Source organism: Pungitius pungitius, chromosome 7, assembly GCF_949316345.1.
Source record: "Pungitius pungitius chromosome 7, fPunPun2.1, whole genome shotgun sequence".
Classification (NCBI taxonomy): Eukaryota; Metazoa; Chordata; class Actinopteri; order Perciformes; family Gasterosteidae; genus Pungitius; species Pungitius pungitius.
In genome coordinates, this window is record NC_084906.1 from 12,984,623 (window position 1) to 13,006,932 (window position 22,310).

Here is a 22,310-nt window from a genome sequence, read left to right on the forward strand (position 1 = left end):
AATCGTAGAGATTAGAGACGCTGCCTCAAATGATGGCACAGTTTTGAGTTTCAGGATAACTACACCACCGCCAACCCTGATTCCGTTTTCCAGTTTTGCCTTGCATAAAACTTTGATACTTGCAATCATGAGCCATCCTGATGAAACCTCGCACTTAACGCCGCGTTTAAGCTCTAAATCGTTTTCCACTACCGCTCAGCGACACATTAAAAGACGCCGCGGAACGCTTGGATAGTTCCACGCAGTCAGTGGAAGGAGGGTTTCTCAGCAGAGCTCAGCACTGCTGCTCACACCATCCTTGTCATTGTGTTTCCAGAACACATTTGTCTGGCCCACAATGTGGAGGCGTTCCTCAGGGCTAGATTTAGTGGACTGGTGTGCAGCAAAGCGCGGTGGCGGGCTGAGAGGGATGGTGGCTGGTTCTACCTCCTGGCTGTTGTTCCTCCACGCTATCCTCCATCTACAAGCGCAACCCATTTGTTGTCCTGGGCAAATCAGATGAAGGCCGTTACGACATATCTACAGAAACCAAGGCAGAACAAAAGAGGACGGAAAAGCAACGAAGGGAGTTGTGACTGAGGCAGTTGTTCGGATCCATTCTTATGGAACAATGGCGAAGGTTTCCTTCAGCTCCTCCGTAACAAAGGGGAAGAAAGCTTGTGAGACTGTTTTTAACATCTCATTTAATCTTGTATTATGTCTTGAAATTGAGTTTTCATAACAAGCACTAACTATTATTTGGCAGAAAAATTACAAAAAGCTGACATTACGAGACACTTCTTGCTCTCTGGACAATGATCACAGACAATTTTCACTTGTTTCAACTTTAAGAGGTGTGAGAACTAATTACATAAGCAATTTACTTTACTTTTCTTTTTTTAAGTCTAGAGTCTTAACACCATCATTGATTGGGACACAGAGTTGTTATATGTGAAATCTGGCAATTATTGAGAAAGATGGCACCAGAAGTGTGATCATTGGGTAAAGTTTAATGATAGAAGAGAGAAGAATGTGGATGAAAGAAGAAAAGTGTTTCCTTTAAATATTCTGTGGTCTCGATCTAGGAATCACAGGGAGCGACTACATCAACGCCAACTACATCGATGGCTACAGGAAGCAGAATGCCTACATCGCCACCCAGGGTCCATTACCAGAGACGTTCGGAGACTTCTGGAGGATGGTGTGGGAACAGAGAGCAGCAACCGTGGTCATGATGACCAGGCTGGAGGAGAAGTCTCGGGTTAGTCCACTCAACACACACACACACACACACACACAACGAGGCGGGTGCATCATTTTCTTGCCTTCTAAAAACACTTAAAATAAAATAGTGCCCAGTTCACTATTTGAACACCATTGATAAGTTATCAGACTTCATTTTGCTGAGATGGATTACCTTCAGAGAAGAGTAGACATTTGAAAGGGTTGATGAAAGCAGCAGGGGGGAGGATGGGGGAGGGGGGTGATGAAATGGACTTAACTCAAAGATGGTCTACCCTTCCCCATCTGATAAGGCAGACTTCTTATCCACTGAAACAATCTGCTGCTTTGCTTCACTTCTCCTTGTTTTGCAGTGGAAACAACACGCTGTTGCTTGTTCACTACACTACTGAAAGCTCAGTAGGTGTTTGTGCTCCGAGTGCACATCGCAAGAAGCTAAAGCAAAATGTTCCCCAACATGCAACCGAGTACCACACAGTTTTTAGTGTACTTGACCATTAACTTTCACAACCATCTTATGATATAAACACTTGTTGTCAGCTAACTAACTCCAACAATGACGACAACGATTCATTGTAGGAATTTGTTAAAATTTTAAGATAATAATACAGGTGGTCGCTACTAGAAAATGGAATAAAAGAAATACATTAAATGGATCAATAAAGTTTATACTCTTTGCTGTCAAGGAATGGGCATTTCTAAATGTCAAAAAGCCAACTGTGATGTTCCATCCAGTCGACTCAAACCGTAGTTGTTACGGTATCGTATTGTTAACATCAGGCTCAGTCACCCCAGGTGTCTCCACTCATTTTCCCTCCTTCTTTCCCTTTTCAATTGTTTTCCGATCCTCCCTTCTGGCATGTGCGTTCCACTCCTGTCAGACGTGATCAGGATTAGCGGGCCGTGGAACTTCAGTGTCAGCTTGAGAAAAAAATGGTATAGAGAAACCTGGAGAGCTACTCATCTCCCTCACTAGCTGTCACATCTCATCTGAGGGCCGCCCGCACGTCACGGCCCATATTGAATGGATTTTATTAAGTGAGATGACAGAGGATGGATGGGAGAAGCTGGTTTTGTAGTTGTTGTTTTTTTAAATAAACTGTAGAAGTACTAAATGAAAAAAGTGAAACGTCCATAATGGATCTGATCAAAAGTATTTAGAAGAATAAGAGTGTTGATATTAAAATAAATATCTTACTCTGATTTTGAGCTTTAAATTCACACATTCTGGTGTTTTTTGCACGACTTGTTTACTTTTCAGCTCCAATATGTAGAGAAAGACACAGAATTGATGGTGAACTTACGCTACGAGGATGGAGTTGGTGTGTCAGTCTGGACACACGTGTTATTAGATTAGATTAGAAATGGAGCGTGTTTCTGCAAACACAGCGTAAAGCTGCTTAATGACATGTTATTATGTCGGAGACATCAAGGTTTACATTTTTCTTCACTCCTCCTTTCACGTCAACATTTGACCGAATGTGACATCGATGTGTGTCTCTCTCTCTTTCTCCCAGATTAAGTGTGACCAATATTGGCCCAGTCGTGGCACAGAAACCTATGGCATGACGCAAGTGACGTTGTTGGACACCATAGAATTGGCCACTTTCTGCGTCCGCACCTTCTCCTTGCACAAGGTAGGATGATTTATTGCTCTTCCTCCCACACACACGGTACGCGCGTCACCTCTGTGTTCTCTTTGCTCTGTTGAGGTAATACTGTAACAAGCCAGAAATTGCACGAGGAGAACTCTGTGGACGCTGCCTAAGCAAATACAATATGCAGACATTATATTTAGTATCAAGCTGGATAGGGTGAATAAAAATATCGTTATTTGATGCCTGTCCAACATACAGGGGAGTTGATTAATGGGACACTAATTAAAAATGACGCAATGGTTGCATGGGCAAGAGAAATGGCTGCATGAACCGTGTGCTGTCTTTCCATTGGATGTAAAGGAGTATACATATAGAACCCTTTGTCCGCATTGTCCTTCCAAGTCCACCCCTTTTATCTTGTTCAGTGCTCCTGCTCCTCAATAGATCATCCATTTATGTGCGTCTGCCAAATTGGAGCACTTACGTAAAGTGAGCAGGAGAGAAAACTCAATATACATGATTGGCAAACTGCTCGTATGCTAATATATCCACACATACACACACAGATTTAAATACGGAACCGGCAGAGTCTTCACACAGACGAGGACATTCTTAGAACGGAGTATTTGCACACGCAATCTCAAATGTACATACAGCAAGGGACACACACAGTCTAAATTTGCGTATTTTCAAACCTTTGATCAACTTAATTATAAATATGATGCCAAACCCAGATACACACCACAGGATGAAAAAAAAGGGAGGATCCACCTTCCGAAGGGTTACAACACGTTGCACTCCAGCAGGTAGCACGCCACACAGGCGCCTCACAGACGTCACAGCTGACGTGTGGCTTTGTAGAACCGCCAGTGGAGCGATGATCACCAGGACAAACCAGCGATGGTAAAGATAGCAACACATCAGCAGCCGCGGTGCTTTAAAGCTCGCTGGTTGACATTCAGAGGCATTTACATTCTGCTGCTCTCAGCCCCATCCAACCTACCGATGGGATTGTTTTTCTATCTATCGTTTCCCTCCCCGTTATAGCTGCAGCACTTTCAGTGATTTCTCACTGAGCTGTTTTCACTTTATATCCCTGAGAAAAAAAAATGCTGTGTTGAATTTGTGTGAAGTATAAGGGAGCAGAAGCCGGCAGTACACCCAAACACACTCTCACTCTCACACACACACACACACACACACACAGAGTGCATTTATAAAGCAGCCACTGTGGTACCTATTCATATGAATACATGTCCTGCAGTGATTCCAAACTGTGTCTATTGATGGACCCTGAATAAAGAATATGTTTTCCATTAGAACATGTACCAACCACATTCATGCACCCTGCGTAAAATACAGAAACGGGGAATGTCCAAAAGAAAATAAAGGGAAATCAGATTTAGGTCAGTTTGCTTTTAATTACCAACGCTCATTTATTCATTTATTCAGCGAGGACAAAAAAAAAATCCCTCTGACTGGGAAGCAGAAACACTGCATTGAAAAGCAAGTTCCTCCATTGAGAGATGTTCTGAGAGCAACGAGAGGAGAGGACGGTAACATGCACAGGAGAATTCTCTCTCTCTTCTCATGCCTCTCAAAAACACTTCCTCTGGATCCCAGCGTGTTTCTTTGATGCGTTGAGTTTGAGGAGGGAGCTGACAGCCGACTGTGTAAGATGGGTCTTTGCCGCATGTATCTGTAGATGTTATGAGCAGCAGCAATGTGAGAGCAGAGAAATATACAGTAATATCTGTACTGTTGAGTGTCGAACTTATTGTACCTATTATTATGTTAGGATGACTTCATCAGAACTTTATGTGTGGAAGTGTTTCCCAAAAAGGAAAAAAGTCCCTCCTACTGCACCAAAATACAGATTTCAAGGTTGTAGAACTCCTCCCCCTTTAGACATGGCTTTACAATATTAGCTGTTGTCAGTGTGTTTTTTTTTATATATTAAAACATGATATTTCGTTTCGACATTGTCACACCTTTTTTCATTGATTCCAAACATGAAGCACAGGCCCAGGTCGAGCTTTAATCGGCATGCACATCACTTTTATCAAATGAAGAAAAGGGAAGCTTTAGTCATTTACTAATACGTTAAATGACTATACTCGCGTGACTACACCCACCTGGAGCCATTTGGATATTCTGTATCCAACCCCACCTTTCTCCTCCCTCCAGAACGGCTCTAGTGAGAAGCGGGAGGTTCGTCAGTTCCAGTTCACGGCGTGGCCTGACCACGGAGTACCGGAGTATCCGACACCCTTCCTGGCCTTCCTCCGCAGGGTGAAGACGTGCAACCCGCCTGACGCAGGACCCATCATCGCCCACTGCAGGTCGGTGGCAACTTTTTTGCTGTCAGTTGTGGTTGAAATGCTGTTTTTTTTTGTTGCTCAAAGATCCAGTGTTAGATTTTTATGGAGGTGGAATTGATGTTCCCAAGTGGGACAGTGTGTGTGTGTGTGTGTGTGTGTGTGTGTGTGTGTGTGTGTGTGTGTGTGTGTGTGTGTGTGTGTGTGTGTGTGTGTGTGTGTGTGTGTGTGTGTGTGTGTGTGTGTGTGTGTGTGTGTGTGTGTATTTCTATTGTTGAATAAAATGGCAGAGTTCCTGAGTGACTGCTATTATACATTACATAAAACATATTATACAAACACAAGATCCCCATTATTTCCTCCTTCCATTGGTCACATCATCTTCCTTTTTAAGGCATGCCTTTTTTCCTTGCTTTTATTCTCTCCACCTCTGTCTCTTGGTTCCCTCCCTCTAAAAAGCCTCACAGTAATCCCTTTCCGTCTTTCTTGCTTTCTTCCTTTGCTCCTTAGCCGTTCCTCACTGTTACAAGCAATATTTCTCTTATGGCTTATTCAAATTGAAACCTTCCTTTTTGTCAAGATAAGAAGAAACGTCCAAAGCGCTAGACAATAGAACGGAAATTTGACAGCTTGCCCCTCTCAGTCTCCATCACTGTCCACTTGTTTCATCTTTCATGTTCGCTTGTGTCTTCACTCCCGAACTTTGCATTCCTTATAATCTTTTCCACATAATTAAGCATTACTGGACATGCACAATCTTTTAATTATTTTTAACCAATTTTTAGCAGTTTGAATAAGCTTGAGTCACTCACACATTATTCTCATAGTACAAGACCTTAGAAATAAGAGCAAGGGAGATATTCTATTTCTATTAAACCAGACTTCTCTTTCTTCTCCTGAAGTGCGGGTGTCGGCAGGACGGGTTGCTTCATCGTCATCGACGCCATGCTCGAGCGCATCAAGCACGAGAAGACGGTGGATATATACGGCCACGTGACGCTGATGCGCTCGCAGCGGAACTACATGGTGCAGACGGAGGACCAGTACAGCTTTATTCACGACGCGCTGTTGGAGGCGGTGGCCTGCGGCAACACGGAGGTGGCCGCCCGGAGCCTCTACTCCTACATCCAAAAGCTGGCCCAGGTGGAGAGCGGCGAGCACGTCACCGGGATGGAGCTGGAGTTCAAGGTAATGGTCACGTAGGGTTTCACTTTAACTTCACATCTTTTACCGGAGTCTGACAGAGGCTGAACTAGTTTTCACAGGTGACTCTATTCTGGGTTTTTGACACAAACAGGAAACAATTAAAATGGCTAATGTCAGTGCAAGAACTCACCCAACGGATAGAGCTGACCTGAGGCCGAGAGAGCTACAAAACAACCGGCAAATCATATCAGAAATAGCAAACCACGGTGGACCGTTACCTCCAAAATAGCATTTCTCTCCCTGGACTTGATCATAAAAGGAAACTGATATTTAGTGAGTTCTGTCACTTTGTCTTAAGCAACTATAAATCTTTTAAATGTGGCTGACACGTTTATTTCGGATGCAAATCCAATTTCTTTGCCTTTCGAATTTGTTGCTCTCCATTATTATTTTGCGACTGCTTAATTATTTTGATTTATGTGCTTAATCAATTATATGCACATGATACATTTCTTTGCATTTTGATACTTCAACAAAGAATCTATTGGTTCTTGAATAGAATCACTGTTTTCTTGTAAAAGAATTAATACAAAAGAGAGAGCAGGGAAAACATGAAATGGATTATGACAGTAGGTGATTGGTACCTGGGAGAGAGGAGTATTTCAATCGTGTGAAGATGCGGTTTTTAGCCAATCCTTTTACCTCAGATAAATTGAGTTTGAATTAGACGAGAGGCTTTTCAGTGTCATAGTAGAGACATAATTAAAGCAGACTGGACTCAGTTGAGAACACAGGTAAGAATAATACCTTTTTTTCAGTATATACTGAATATTCTTTTTAGAAGAATAAGAAAACCTCACTTGATGAATCGCTTTTATACATACTATTTGAATTATTATTCTCAAAGCCTGAACATTGTAAAGTTCAACCATTTCACTGGGTGGACCAATTTTTATTTTGGTGGATTAAAAAATTACGCAAATAAACTGGGTTCGATCTTGTAGGCATAAGACAATGGATATTACCTTGAAGCAGCATGAGTTTGAGTCTCGCTTTCCGAACAAAAGAAAGTACCCTTCTTTAGAGAAAGTCATGACAAAGCAGTAGATGAGGATAACCAGACAGGTACCGTCTTACATTGATCTCCATTGACAATCTTCACAATGGTCAACTTACAAGTCACCTTTGTTTCAGCGCTGCAGTCAGTATCTGCTGACCTTGAATTTAACACAATCACTCTCAAACCATCCATCATCTTCCCAACGCCATTCTCCAACACGGCCCCCCCTGCCAAGACACAATAATAGTGCTGGTGTGTTTCGACCTTTTTTTTTAAACTCCGTGGCGCCCAACGGTGATGAAATCTCCATCGCCATCTGTAACGAAGGATAATGCTGAGCCGGCGTCCGGGGCCGCCCGGGGATTAATAACGTTACTACACTGTAGTCAGGAAAGAGAAGAGAGGTGTGCGTGAAGAGCGGTGGGGGAGCTGAGTAATTAATACTTGATGATGACAAATGGAGGTGGATGACAGGGGGCCAAGTGGAGGGGAGGAACGCTTTGGCTGGCGAACAAAGGGACGACTCGACGCTAACTGCGGAGGCGATCGGACGGGCTGCGGCACTGCAGGGACGGGTGGGAGAGCGTCCTCGCTCCCAGGTGGGAAACGCTGTCGCGCGGCGTTAAGCTGCGACTGTTTGGGATTCCCAGGGGTTCAGCGGGGTAGAATGAACCTGAGAAAGAGGGACTTCTGGTGGAGTAGTCAGACGAGTGCTCTCTGAAGCATGCTCGGGGGGGAGGGGGGGTTTATGCACAGAAGACGCTCGCACACGCAAGAGTAATACACAAATTACAACACTAAAGGAAGATTTGAGATTGAGAGTTTGGATTCGCTGGTAGGGCAGGTTAGGATTAGGGTAATCCCAATCACTGTAAAACCCTACGTTGTGGCTTACAGCACCATCCTCTCCCTAAACGTGCAAGTGAAAAGATGCGCTGTCCTGTTGACGTGAAAGGAACTGGCGTCTAGCAAAGAGCTCCTCTGCCCTGGTGGATGACAGGTTGCCAGGTTCATCTCCGTGCCCAGCGCCATGTTTTGTGCCGCGTGGCCCGGAGCCTCTTTTTAGCGCTGCCAGGCCACCTCAAGCCTTTCCAGGTGCCTTTGTGAAACACAGATCAAAGAGGGGGGGGGGGGGGGCGCAGATGAAGGGAGGTGGAGATGGTTGGATGGACTCCAAGTTGCCACTGACACCGAGGTTTAGAGGGATAGAGAGAACAACGGCGTAATGGGGGGAAGGAGAAGGGGGAAAAAACACCCACCGAGGTCCCTCCGACGCTGATGATGTGGCAGTATAGCTTTGCCTTTTCATCAAGTGTATGTTTCTGCCAGCTACACGTTGCCAGTCTCCGTTTCATGCACTCATTCCACACTGCCATTATCAATGGCACTGGTGACCCACTTTTAGACAAGTTTTTTTGTACCAACCAGATCCAGAGGCTTGTTAGTCGGTCTGTGTGGCATATTTTCTGTTGTTGCGTCTGACCCTGCAGAACCCCACAAGGTGCCAGAGGGGATAAAGTTTCTAAATTGCTTTCCGATGAATATGTTCTTGGTAAACAACGTCTCTTTGAAGCTGTGTCATCATCAGCAAAGCAGATTAGATTGGGTTTGCTTTCAAACTTCTGTCATTGATATACTCCTCTCTTTATCTGTCTCGCATCTGCCCCCCCCCCCTCCCTCCACATCTCCCCGTCTCCCCTCCTTTACCCATTATTCCTTCCGCTTTGTACTGACGGTGGCTTTTTCAAATGCGTTCCCTCTTTGTACCCCCCCACCACCACTCTACTTTTCTTTTCATCTTCTTTTCATTTCTTCCTCCTCCATACACTCACTGTGTCATGTTTATTTTCCTCCTGCATTTTTTTACCTGACTATATTTTTGTGGATTTATACCACCATCTTTCCCCTCCAGCGTTTGGCCAACTCCAAAGCCCACACGTCACGCTTCATCAGCGCCAACCTTCCCTGCAACAAGTTCAAGAATCGGCTGGTCAACATCATGCCCTACGAGACCACGCGCGTCTGCCTGCAGCCAATCAGAGGCCTGGAAGGATCCGACTACATCAATTCCAGCTTCATCGATGGATACAGGTAGGAGGAGGGGAGACATGGCAGGAAATGTGGCAGCAGGGGGGCTGTGTGAGCTGATTGCCTGGAAACATCTTTAATAATTCAAGAAATAAATGTAACATCCTCCTCTCTTAGAACCTCAGCTAAAGGAGGCATTTGTGAGGAGAAGGTACAAGTAGGGAAATGAGAATATTATTTAGATGCGAAAGGAAGATTGATTAGCATTTCCTTTGTTGCATTCACCATCACATGTCAAAAGCTGTCTCTGTCTTTTTTAAGAATTCATCAAGTGTTAATGTAATTCCGAGAAATTGCACGAGTGGTGTGGATAATGCAAGCTGAACGTGAATGATTTTACCATATGCAGGCAACAGAAGGCTTACATCGCCACGCAGGGCCCTCTGGCAGAGACCACAGAAGACTTCTGGAGAATGCTCTGGGAGAACAACTCTACCATCGTTGTCATGTTGACCAAACTTAGAGAGATGGGACGGGTGAGACAGCAACACACATGGCCACAAAGATTTGACCATGTTATTGTTATTTATGACATGTTTCAAAAGAGTAAAAAGAATAAAAAGAAATCATGGCAACATAAATTCAGGGTTGGTCTAACCGTTGTCTCCAACAGGAAAAGTGTCACCAATACTGGCCGGCTGAGCGCTCTGCCCGGTACCAGTACTTTGTGGTCGATCCCATGGCGGAGTACAACATGCCCCAGTACATCCTCCGTGAGTTCAAGGTCACAGACGCCAGGGTAAGACATGGCTCCGAGTGTTGGCTGTGGGTCGATGAAGTGACACAATTAGACCAACAAAGTTATAGACAGGTTTTAACAAACAGAGTCAAGCATTTGGTTTTGGTAAGTTGGGGAGTTACACATGTTCACTGCTTTCTCAGTAGGCTCAGAGCACAAAGCAGTCCAATACAGAATCCTGAGAATACACAGGTTGGCCTTCCAGGAAATGTAGGTTACATGAAGTGTTATTTTCCTCTAATGGCTATGACTGGTTATGATATTCTAATTTTCCTCTGTATGGGTTTTGACACAAAACAATATCCAAACGATATCACGTTGAAGGTAACTTAAATCGCATATTAAAGAGGACATAACCAAACCATGACTGTGTTTACTGCATACTTCCTTTTAATCCATTTTTTTCCGTTTACCTCAGTATTTCTTTATTGGGCCCAATTAGTAAGGACATTTTGAGGTAGCGGAACGGAAATACAGCTTCCTCTCGTTGTCAAACGGGCTGACGTATCCAATCATTTCCCAGGTGCCGTGGCAGCTAGTTAGCAGTCAAAAAAGTGAATACATTATATAGCCTCACACACACACACATACATACACACAAAAAAACTCTACACAGAGTGTAAGATATTAGACATTAATTCTGTTTAAGCTGGTACGCCATTACCTCGTTCCCACACACACACACACACACACACACACACACACACACAGAAATACAGAGGCTTACTTTCTTTCTATTCTTAAAACAAATTCATACAGCACACACCCCATGAACACCACACATGCAAACATTGTGTCTCATGCACTGTCCATTGTTCTACGGTGGATTCTTAAAGGGTGCTAATTCATTTAAACAGCCAAATGACGGTCAAGGCTTATCATCTGAGTTAAGAATCACATAAGGAAGGATGTTATGAGAGATATGGTAAATAGAAGTATGAAAGAAGAAAGCTGTGTGTTGCCCTTTTTTTAAACGTTTTGTGTTATGCATGCGCGTGCGTGTGTGTGTGTGTGTGTTTGCATGTACATTGCATGCCTCTGCGCAGTAATAGCGTAGACTCTATGCCTCAACACTCACATCTAGCGAGCCAGTCACGTATTTAATCACACAATTTGACACGCCGCGTGGGCCCTCAGGTTGTGTGTTAAATTTCCCTCTGTTTTTTTTTTTTTCTCCCCTCTTTCTTTGGCGTGCTTGGTTTATTGTGCCGTTGTCTTTGCCCTTCTTTCACTTTTAATCCAACCGCTGAGGCAAAATGTTTTTTGAGATGAAAAACAAAAGGCGAGGCAACATGCGATGCGTCAAAGATGACATGAGATGCCGTACAAAGAGAGTCAGAATATGGAGCTTAGCTTACCGGAATCCAAATCAATGAATTTGTCAAGTGCAATAAATGTACAAGAATACAGCTGAGATAGTAAGGCAGTGCATTCTGCCACATGGGTCATCAGCACTTTGCATTCGGAGCACAAATATTCAATAGACAGATTATGTAGATCCTTTGAGATGTTTTAGCTGCAGATTTTCCATCTGCATTAAGCATGCTAGGGGGAGGGTTAGCTCATGGCAGAAAAATAGAATGAATGAGTGAATAAGAATGCAGTGCGGCAACCATGACAACATCCACGGTGACTAAGTATTATCTCATTTTGACGTATGCCGTTTTTTGACACCCTTGCAAAGTGCAGCCCACTAACGTTCTTTATGTGATACAAAAACAAGGGCAATTGTACATCTAGGACATTGATTTATAATCTCAGTAAAGGATTTTTTAATATGGTGTTCATTTGGTAAAATACGATAATTGACAAGTGCTCCTTGTCCGGTTTAGTATTAAAAGCCGCGTGAGGAGAATCCTGCGGTTCGCTCCTTCCGCACTGACAAGCTTCCACCTATTCTAAGGTTGTACCAATTAAGATACACATTGATTGTTAACTCTCGGTCTATTTACCGATTCACTGCCTCTGTGCATGAATGTAATTTGTGTTTATTATCAAGCTGCTTAGACACATGCAGGAAATGGGCACATCATCCTGTTTCCATTGCAAAGTTTTACCTGTTTCATTCTGTTCACATTCTTGCATGTTACATTGATTCTACAACACAATTTAGACAAAATCCATCTTAACCTAATTTTAAATTCTATCATTCAACACATTCTGATGGCAGCAAAATAAATGAAAAAATAGATCCCTATTTACTTACTCAATAAGCTTTACTCACATTGTACCTTTGAAGTGTGAACAAACGTGTGAGAATTATAGATCCTGACAGTTGCAGAGAAGTGAGAAACATCCGATATGCACAACTCACAGGTGCTTTGATTGCTCATGCTCAATAGAAATGTGTGTCTCTTTGAGACAACTTTGAAAACCTTTTTTTTTTCTTTTTTCTTTTTTTTTTTTACAAGGACACGTATTGACAGGTTCTTCTCTGACTTGATAATCAACTCTCAAAATAAATAAGATCAATTCCTTTCTCTGCCAACTGCCACCTTATTGTAGAAATACATTTTAAATGTTTTGTTTGTATTGGAAATTAACCCAAGTGCACCAACATCACAAGATTATAAGAAATCAATATAAGATTAAATTGTTGAAATTGACATTTCGGCTAGCGGGCTTGTCAGCTTGTCAAGGTTTTTGTTTTCAAGTTTCATAATCCAATCGCACCTCCTGCTACGTTCTCCTCCGTTCTTGCTTCTTCACCCTTCATCCGGTCGCTCTCTATTGATTGCAACGCAGGATTGTCCTATTCAACATGGTGTCCGGCTGAAAACGGTTGTCATGGCGAATACACTATTGATTAGCTTTAACTAAGACCTACTCATGGCACACACACACACACACACACAAGCACACACATGCTCCCGCTACACGATGGGAGAAAATACAGATTGGGTCGGTGGGGGAGTAGAGGACACACTGTCTCTGTGTGGTGAGGTGTGTGTATCTTTGTATTTTTATCTCCCTGTGCCGTGTATACTGTTGTTAATATTACACTCAAACAGTAGAGCTTTCGTTAATGTCATATTACTTACCTTTTTAATTCAGAAAATGTATTAAAAATAAAAACTTGAACGTAGAGCCTCTCTGAGCCTTCTTTTCATGTAGCCGTTGCCTTCGTCTGGCCTCACCTTGATTTCTTCTGTTTTTGCAGGATGGCCAGTCAAGGACAGTAAGGCAGTTCCAGTTCACTGATTGGCCAGAGCAAGGTGTGCCCAAATCCGGGGAGGGGTTTATCGACTTCATCGGCCAGGTTCATAAAACAAAGGAGCAGTTCGGGCAGGATGGACCGATTTCTGTCCACTGCAGGTAACCGGTCTCACTTTCACGTGGCACTGTAATTTCTCTAATGCACTTTTGTTTAATAGCATGCATGATGTTTTTTTTTAAATACGCCATATTTTCTCGGCTCTGCAACTTGTTTTAGGTACGGTTAAGGTTACGTAAATTCTTAATAAATAAGTCATTGTTTTTGCAGCGTTGCAGCTCTAACAGTCGAGCAGATACACTCCCACCTCTTTGGCCAGCGCCGTTCACTACCTCTCCACTTCCACAGGCCCGTGTCCTCCATAATTGATAAGGCAGTGATGTTCCTCAGCATTTGCAAAAAGAGGAGGCACATGAAATGATACAGCCACACGGATTGGTTTTTTATGATTAGCCCGTGATGCATTTTTATCACTCTGGGTGCAGCTTCCAAGGTAACCTTCAGCATTATCTTTACAAGCTGGATTCAGTAAGAAGGCCTTGGCTTCTTCTCATTCATCGACAGACCTTGAGCGGGCTTTGTAGGAATTAGTTGTTGCCTTTTCTTGCCAGACAATGGACATCTTTAAAAAGCTTGTTTTTATATGCTGTGCAAGAGTAGCACAGAAAAGAGAAACCTTTGTACCATTGTGCGATCTATTATACATGTGTTTTCATGGTTTTGCATTCAGAAATATGTTATTGTCCTGAATGGGAACGTGTTAACCAAGGCGTTTACATATGGATTCATTTCCTTGATGTCTGATAAACGTGGTTTACTTTAGTAACAGATTAGGTGTCCCCTTTCTCTGCCTTTATATATCTTAAAGGTGCCATGAAATCACGAAACATGACATCAGCTCCCCTGTATTAAAAAGCAATGATGTCACCACCAGTGAAATGGCCCCTTGGGACTTGTGGGATGTGTCAGGGATGCTCCAATAAGACTGAGTTATTCCCCCCTTCTATGAGTCCTAAGAGTTATTGTAGAGGGAGAGAGCAAAGGAGGAATCGATGCGAATATTAAACTGGTCCGCGAGGGGCCCCGTGACTATGTCGTAATCAGCTGTCAAATGCATATTTAAGGCATCCATGACACATCTCAGTGAACCCAGCTTGATTTTTTTCCAAACCGTATGATCAGAAGTAGTCTCACTGTCTACAGACCGGTATCTGATTTTGGAATAATGTGAAAAAAATGTATAATAATTAAGCCTCACGTTTCTTTGTTTTGTCACATAGCCTCCTCCTGCTCCTTCCTATCATCCGTTTCCTCATTCGGGCTTTTCATCTCCGAGAGCAGAGCTTATGCTTCCCTTTTTTTTTTTTCGTAGTCTTTTGTCTTCTGTCAACGGCCTTCCCCGACCGTCACCCCTGTGTTTATTTCTTAATCTTCTCTCTCTCTCTCTTTTGCTCTCCACCCGTCCATCGGCTCCCCCTGGCCCTGCTCTCCCTCCACTCCTACCCTCTTTTCTTCTCTCTCCCCTTTCCCCCTCCTCAGCCACTATCTAATAGACCCACATGCTTTTTGTCATTAATTGCCTGATTACTTCCTGTGAATGGGGACACCAAATCCTCTCAGTCTGCGACGGCTCGGTGAGCCTTCAGATTTGGAGAGTTGATCTTTCTCTGAGAGAGAAAGAGATGAGCTCTGAGTGAGTTTAAGAGTCCATGTGACAAGCTGTGACTGACTCCCAGGAAGAGGCTTTGGGTGTGCTGAGAGATACTGCGGCATGGGGGGGGGGGGGGGGGGGGGGGGTTGGTCGTGTGTTTTGCATGAAATGGCTCAGTACACCTTGTGTTCCATATCAATTCATAGATAGAAAATATAAGTTCTAAATATCTTTTGTCTAGCTTTTTCTCCCGAAAAACATATACGTCGACACGCAGACAGAAAGCCGGCAGCTATAGCTATAGTAGACATATGCTCACTCTACAAAATGACTTTGGAGGTTGAAAGAAGCCCGAGTAAATCTGTTGTCATATCAATTATTGTTCCATTGGTGAAGTTATTTCACACTAAAGCAGCTTAGAGAGGCAGCCCTCAAGTATTTCAGGATCCGAGTTAAGACGCAGTATTTGTGGAGAGGCTTGGTTTCTCAGCACATGGGAGGGGCCTAATAAAAACAAAATGTTTGCTTGCTTCGGTTTGTGTGGCGGATTTGAAGTGCGTCCATGTGTCCTTGAGGGCTCTTTTTGTGTTCTGCTTGATGTCGGAGTGGATTCACGCACGCAGATGGCGCCCTTGCCGTCACCATGGTTGTGTTTCCCCCGCCTCGGGGTATCTGGCCGTTGGAATTTTCAAACGTTTAGCTCTTTAAGGCAGTTGGAGCTGCAGTCGTGCACCTCTTTCCGACTATAACCCTATAGCTATTTAAAGAATATTTTGCAGGTCTTGGTTGGATTGAGTTACAGTGTTCGAAACATACAAAGTGTGAGACTAGAGAAAAGATATTACATCCTTATTCATCTTCATTGTTGTCATGTGTTTCCAGTGCTGGTGTGGGCAGGACCGGAGTCTTCATCACCCTCAGCATCGTCCTGGAGCGAATGCGCTATGAAGGCGTGGTTGATATCTTCCAGACGGTGAAGATGCTCCGGACACAGAGGCCAGCAATGGTCCAAACTGAGGTCAGTGGTTGGACAGAAGAAAAAAAAAACACACACACATACACTTTTTTTGGGGGGGGGATTTATAGTTTAATGTAGTACGCTGAACAACCACTGCACCCTGTGCAATGTTGTCTTGTTTTCTATCTGTCTGAGCACACGTCCGTCCGCTCTATTTCCATGAAAGTGACAAGGCCTCCACCTCGACTCGGACACAAATCCATAATGGAAATTAGAACATGGATGGAATTAATCATTTCTCACACGTTTGTGTTTTTTCCCTACAGGATGAGTACCAATTCTGCTACCATGCAGCCCTGGAGTACTTAGGAAGCTTTGATCACTATGCAACGTAAAAAGCCATTTTTTCCTGCCAGAATCCTGTCGACCCCCCCCCGCCCTCCCCCTACACCAGTCTCCTGAGCCATAGAAACTTTGAAATTTTAAACGACGACAGAAGAGGACAATAACACCACCCCAATTCAGACTTACCAAATAGGATCCCATTGTAGATTTTCAGAAGAAGACGCCCAACCAACCAATTGAAAATGATTCCAATTCGACTTGAGGCCCTTTGTAAGGAAGGGAGGAAAATTGCTCATCATCAAGAAAAGAAAACCCCCCCATCAGGAGTGGAACCAGGCGCTCTGGCTCGATCCATAGGGCAGGTATCAATCCAGACTGCTTACCTTACCTCAAGTGTAACAATGTGGAGAACATTGTAAACATTCGTGGACATTTATCTTCTCAACTATATCTTTGTGATACAACCTTAACGAGCAATGGTGACTGAAGAAGAAGGCAACCGCAAAAATCAACGGGAGGCGGGGGGATGTAGCCAAGCCCGGGTGACTTTATCGTTTTTGTTTTTTTGATATGCCGTGGTGTTTGAGGGGGTTGAATTATTTCTATCAACACATTTTGTGAGTGATACCCAGACAAATGACCAAATGGTGGTTGCCTGTGAACCCAAATTGTTTCCCCCAAACTCTGGTAAAACAAAAAAAAAAACAGTGGATATGTAACTAGCACGAGAACACTACCATCTAGCATCAAATACACTCTGAGTTTTCTTACACCCACTGATGATTGGCATAATCGTGTGGAAAAACACCAACAACAATCAACATACACATCACATGACTGCCTGTTCTCAATGCTCCGACGCGCTTAGAGAATAAACTGTCAGTGCCTGTGGGTGAGAACGCAGCAAGACATATCTTAAGCGCATTTATTTCTTTTTGGAATCGGGAACTTCTGTAAAATCATCATCCCAAGCCGAGTGACCACAGTGGTGGTGAGATGCCAGTGTGTAAGAAGCCCCCCCACCCCCCCTCCCCAGGAGGCTCCTGTCCCATTTAGCCAGCGGGACCGGGGGGGAACCTTGACCAATGCAACGGTCGTCCTGTGGATGGAGAAAATGGAAACTGCATCCAAGGATTTTTTACAATCACTCCTCTCTTTGGAACAGGTGCATCATGGGGCTTTGGCGTTGTTACCCACTATTTTAAACGAGAGATTAACCCGGTTGGGCAAGAAGCTTTGGAACAAACAGAACAACCAAACAAAGATGGCCGCTGAGTTTGGGCTTTCTTTGTGTACAGTGACCAACGCTCATCATCGTCGTCGTTTCAAACTTTTTTGTCTTACGAGGAATTCTCCTTTTTTCAGTTTTTTTTTTCAAACTTTCTGTCAGAACCAAACATGCTGCTTATCTTGTGTGTGCTGTAAGTGTGGACTCTTGCGGGAGAGGAAAAAGACGAACAACAGATGCTCGCCCTGCACACCGATTGCGCCGTGGCGGGGAGGACCGAAAGCGCGTCCACATGACAACATGATCCAACAGTGTTTTCCCACTATTTTATTTTCCAGCCCCTCTATCGTCTGCTATTTCCTTGTGTAAGACGCTCGAGAGAAGCAGACGCCTGCATTTACAAAGCTGTGCGTTCATGGGGTTAACAAATTGGCCTTTAGTTCCACTGTGTGTGTGTTTGGTAACAGGTGGATGAACAAAGTAGTTGCTTTGCTTTTTTCTCCGTTTTATAGGTGATGTCTTTGTGGGTGACAGGCCATGTTGAATCTCAATGCCATGTGTGATAATGAAATTCTTCGGTACAACGTACTTGCACATCCCTGAGAAAGAAAAAAAAAAGAAACTTGAAACAACCCCCTCTCCCCCCCAAAACAACAGCGAGTTGGATTTGACGCATCAATGTATACGTGTTTGATGAAAAAAAGAAAAATACAACAAAAAAAAAGGTTTCTGAATTCAGCAAGTATTCATTTTGAGATGAGTGCTTTGGGACGTACGGATTCTGTGGAGGTTTCTGAACGGTGGGCACAAAAACCAGAGCGACGGACAGAACTGCGTGTAATCTTTCCTTATTTCCAAGAAAGCCTTATTGTTATTGTAACATCATGAAAAAAATTACTGTTGTATTACGATGACCTATTTTAAAGGACATAGTTGACTTTTTATTTTGTTTTTGGTTTAGTTTTTTAACAGATGATGTATCACTTTTTTTTTAATTAGCAGGAAAAGAGAAATGCTTATTTGTTCATATTACGTTGAAAGACATTCTATTTTTTCACTGTAGAAATCTTAAGTATAACATGTCTGTGTGTATGTGTGCATATATATATATATATATATATATATATATATATACATATGCACACTCACACATACATATATATTTAAATGCAGAATATAAAGATATATCTAAACACTTAGTATTAATGCCATTTTTCTCCTCATCTTTATTTTATACCACCCACTTCTCATGTTGAAAAATATCAGTTTTATTGATTGTTTTTGTTTGTGTGTTTATTGTTTATAATCTTTGAAGAAAAGTGGAGGTGACGTCTGTGCTTGGCCTGGTTCACTCACCAATGTTTCATTTCGACCCCTGGGTGGATCCTGTGCCGATGAGGAGACGCTATTTTTAAACCTTTTTGAGATTCTTCATTATCATTAACTTGTAGACATTAGTATTATTTTGATTCTTTTAGCAACTGTGGAATTATGAACTTGTCTACAGAATATTTAATCAATCAAACATGTAACTGAACTTTTTCTTTTGCTAAATCAGCCCTACTTGACATACTGTACCTATATGACTAGTGCAGACTATGAACCTCACCGTTTTTAAGAACATCCTCTCATGTTTTTTCTCTTTTTTCTACTTTTGTTGATCATTTTCTGACATAATGCGCTCTTTCATTTTGTTAAATATGGACTATGATCTAGAATATACCTGTAAATAAAACAAATATATAGATTATATGTATTTGTATCAATTGACCCTCAAAATCTCATACATTGAGTGGGATCAGAATCACATCGAGGTTCTGCTCATTACGACTTCCTGGTGTTTGTAAAGCCTGTTTTCGCTCCTTTTGAAATGTTCTTTCTCCAGCCCTGCTCTCTGGTCTTTAATTACCACTCGCTTTTTTTCTGCCTTTAATTTCCCCTGCTGGCAGTTAAACTGGGAAACAAGCCAGCCCTTGTTTTCACACCTATAGCCTCAATGAGGGCGTGCAATCAGCATCAGAGATCTGCTGGTATAATTTAGCAGAGGATGGGAAGGTAGTGCACTCACTAACCATTTAAATTGTTAATGAACCATCAGTTCAAGGTCCTGTCACATCCTCATGCTCAATGTGGACAGGAACCTTTCCTTGCCCTGGCATTAGCAAAGGTATATAAGAGATAATACAAAGAGGTTGTCTTTCGCACCATGGCACTATCAAAATGAAATAATTAGACCTCCTAATCTCAAATTTGAACAATATAGAGATTTCAAAGGTAGATATTTGTAATGTGAAAAAAAAAAATAGCACCCAGAGGTGAGTTCCATTCCTTATAAAGGTTTTCTGCAAAGCCTCAGTAAATCCCCTGCTGTCCACCTGCCTAAAAGGCCATGGTTTACTACACAAATAAATCATTTTCTCATGGACAAATGCAGCTATGCAAAAGGTTCAGTTGCAACATGCCGTGTTGATTGATTTTCTCCCCAGAGCAGTTTTAAGCGTTGTATAGAACCATGCCATGTGTTTTTGTTCAGCCATGTTTCGCCGTGGGATGCAGAAAGAAATCAGGACTCAATGAAACAGAGCAGTGCAACGCAACCAACGGAAGACCAAGACAACCAAAAACCTGCTGCAAATTCACATTTCCAGCATGTCATTTCTGAACAGTGGGAAACCCTTGAGATGTTTCTCCATGAGCTGAAAATCCTGGACTGAAGCCTTTTGGAACTCAAAAAGACTGGTGAAAATGGCCCCAATGCCAAAACTGAAACCATGGAAGTCTTTGGAAGCTTGTGCACCGTGTTACTCTTTTGACTTCATGTTTTGAAAACAGACACCCAATTTAATGGAATATGTGGAAGAATATTTGGGGGGAAAAGTTGGAGGGACTAACAAAAAACAACATTAACAGAAAGTTGCATCGAAAAGAATAGAGCGTATACAGTACATACCGGCAAAAAATGAAGCCAATCTCAGCAAATTAGTTTTTTCCTTTGTATAAGGGCCAAGTGCTATCACTTTCAAACTGTTACTTCAAACTGGAACAATAATTGGTTCAAAGCCACTGTGTATGTAGATATGTTGACTTTGTATTAAAGAAATGTTGTCTGAAAAACATTTTACCTGTGATTTTTGGCTATGAGTTGACGGGATGACTCTGTGTATAATATGTAAACATGCTTCCACAGCGGGAGCACCTTGAGCCCGTGCTACGGCATCTCACAGGACAAGTGGTGAAGCACGCAGGTGGTGCCCTCCTTTTGTTGATAGATGGCTTGATTAGCTTCCTTCTATATTTACCCACCAGCCTTTTTGCAAACGTATCCCAACGGGTCCCTAATCCCTTCTTCAAACTTGACTAATTTCACCAAGACGGCTAATGTTGGTGTCGAGGTAAAGCTTCACCTGGTGGTACTTGCGCTCTCTCACGTCCATCTTTGGGTATTTCATGACCTAAAATTAAAAAGTTGGCAAATTAAAAATAATTTGTAAAGATAATTGTACCAAAAACAGTTGAGATGACATCCTAAAAAACAAATGTTGATATACTGTTTGTATCCATACAATGCTGGGTGTGTACAGGGCTGGAAGGAAGTGAGGGAATAAGGGGGGGGGAACCACTTTCAATATTCTCTTATTAATTATCCTATGCTATGTTAACCTTTTTTTTAAAAGCATGCTTGAGGTGCATTGGACTGTGAACACTTCATTTAAGACAACGCTTTGAAAACGTGTGAGAAAACATGACTGTTACTTATTAATTACAATCAAAGAGTACTTAGAGCGTAACTTATTTCTCGGTACTCGAAGACCACAGGTATTAATTTGCACTTATCTTCAGCATTTCTTGAAATATGCTCACTATTATCTACCCGGTAATTATTTCACTGGTGCCATATCTGTACTCACACTTTAATAAGCTGGAGAATCTCGTGGTGGTTTGTTGGAATATCTCCATATTTCAAGTCGTCTCCCCTAACTACTCGCTGTTCATCGCCATCCAATTCACACGTGCATCATTTGCCGATGGGTTGCCAACGAGCTCTTTGTCACCTGAAACAGCAAATCTGCTAAATCGCAAAAGAGGAATGTCATTTATTAAAGGCTAATATAAGCAAAAATGACACCCTGTTTCAAGGATGATGTTACTAATTGTCTGGCTCAGAAAGCTGTTTCAGTCCATTCTTTTCTAATAGGGGCGAGCCAACGGAGCGAGCGCGAGGGCAGGCGAAGAAGTGAATTAGGCCGCTGATTATGCAGCGATTCAGACAGCAGCTCATTAGGACCCAGCTAAGCAAGCAATCAACGAATCAATGTGACAGTGGACCCAAAAGCCACAGAAATTTGTAATAAATGGCAAGGCGATAAATTGGATTATCCATTGCCCCGTGGCCAAGCTCTTTCTGTTGCATATGACAAATCCATCCAATCACGCCACGGGAAGAGAAGCCCAGAGAACCAGAAAAAGGCGCCTCGCGTTGCTCTGGACGGGGGGAGGTTACCGCTCTGAAACGTGCCTTGTTAAGGTTGTGGTTTCCTCGAGGTCATTTCCATATGATATTTAGGGCTCTGAAATATTCATGACAAACCATTAGGTGTTCACGACCGCCTTTTTCTAATAAGAGATTTACCCGCATCTGAACTCCAGCCAGAATAGTAAAGGTGTCCGAGTGGTGGCGTGCAACGTGCCTACTGACTCACAGGGGGAGCAACTCACCACTGAGATGTTGATGATGTGACCGAGC

The 22,310-nt window shown here is 42.8% G+C and overlaps 1 protein-coding gene across 17 annotated transcripts in view; it reads left to right on the forward strand.

The window, feature by feature from the left end:
• The window catches only part of ptprsa (protein tyrosine phosphatase receptor type Sa), a 116,180-nt gene extending 95,498 nt beyond the window's left edge, over positions 1 to 20,682 (forward strand). For all 17 annotated transcript variants that reach the window (XM_037469614.2, XM_062563364.1, XM_062563362.1 and 14 more), the window contains 10 exons: positions 1,065 to 1,240; positions 2,739 to 2,858; positions 5,007 to 5,161; positions 6,040 to 6,325; positions 9,256 to 9,434; positions 9,781 to 9,907; positions 10,045 to 10,170; positions 13,331 to 13,485; positions 15,918 to 16,053; positions 16,320 to 20,682. In XM_037469614.2, the coding sequence (XP_037325511.2) occupies positions 1,065 to 1,240; positions 2,739 to 2,858; positions 5,007 to 5,161; positions 6,040 to 6,325; positions 9,256 to 9,434; positions 9,781 to 9,907; positions 10,045 to 10,170; positions 13,331 to 13,485; positions 15,918 to 16,053; positions 16,320 to 16,388 (1,529 nt within the window). In that variant the 3' untranslated portion in view covers positions 16,389 to 20,682. The remainder of the gene's footprint in view (positions 1 to 1,064; positions 1,241 to 2,738; positions 2,859 to 5,006; positions 5,162 to 6,039; positions 6,326 to 9,255; positions 9,435 to 9,780; positions 9,908 to 10,044; positions 10,171 to 13,330; positions 13,486 to 15,917; positions 16,054 to 16,319) is intronic.
• Positions 20,683 to 22,310: the final 1,628 nt, after the last annotated feature.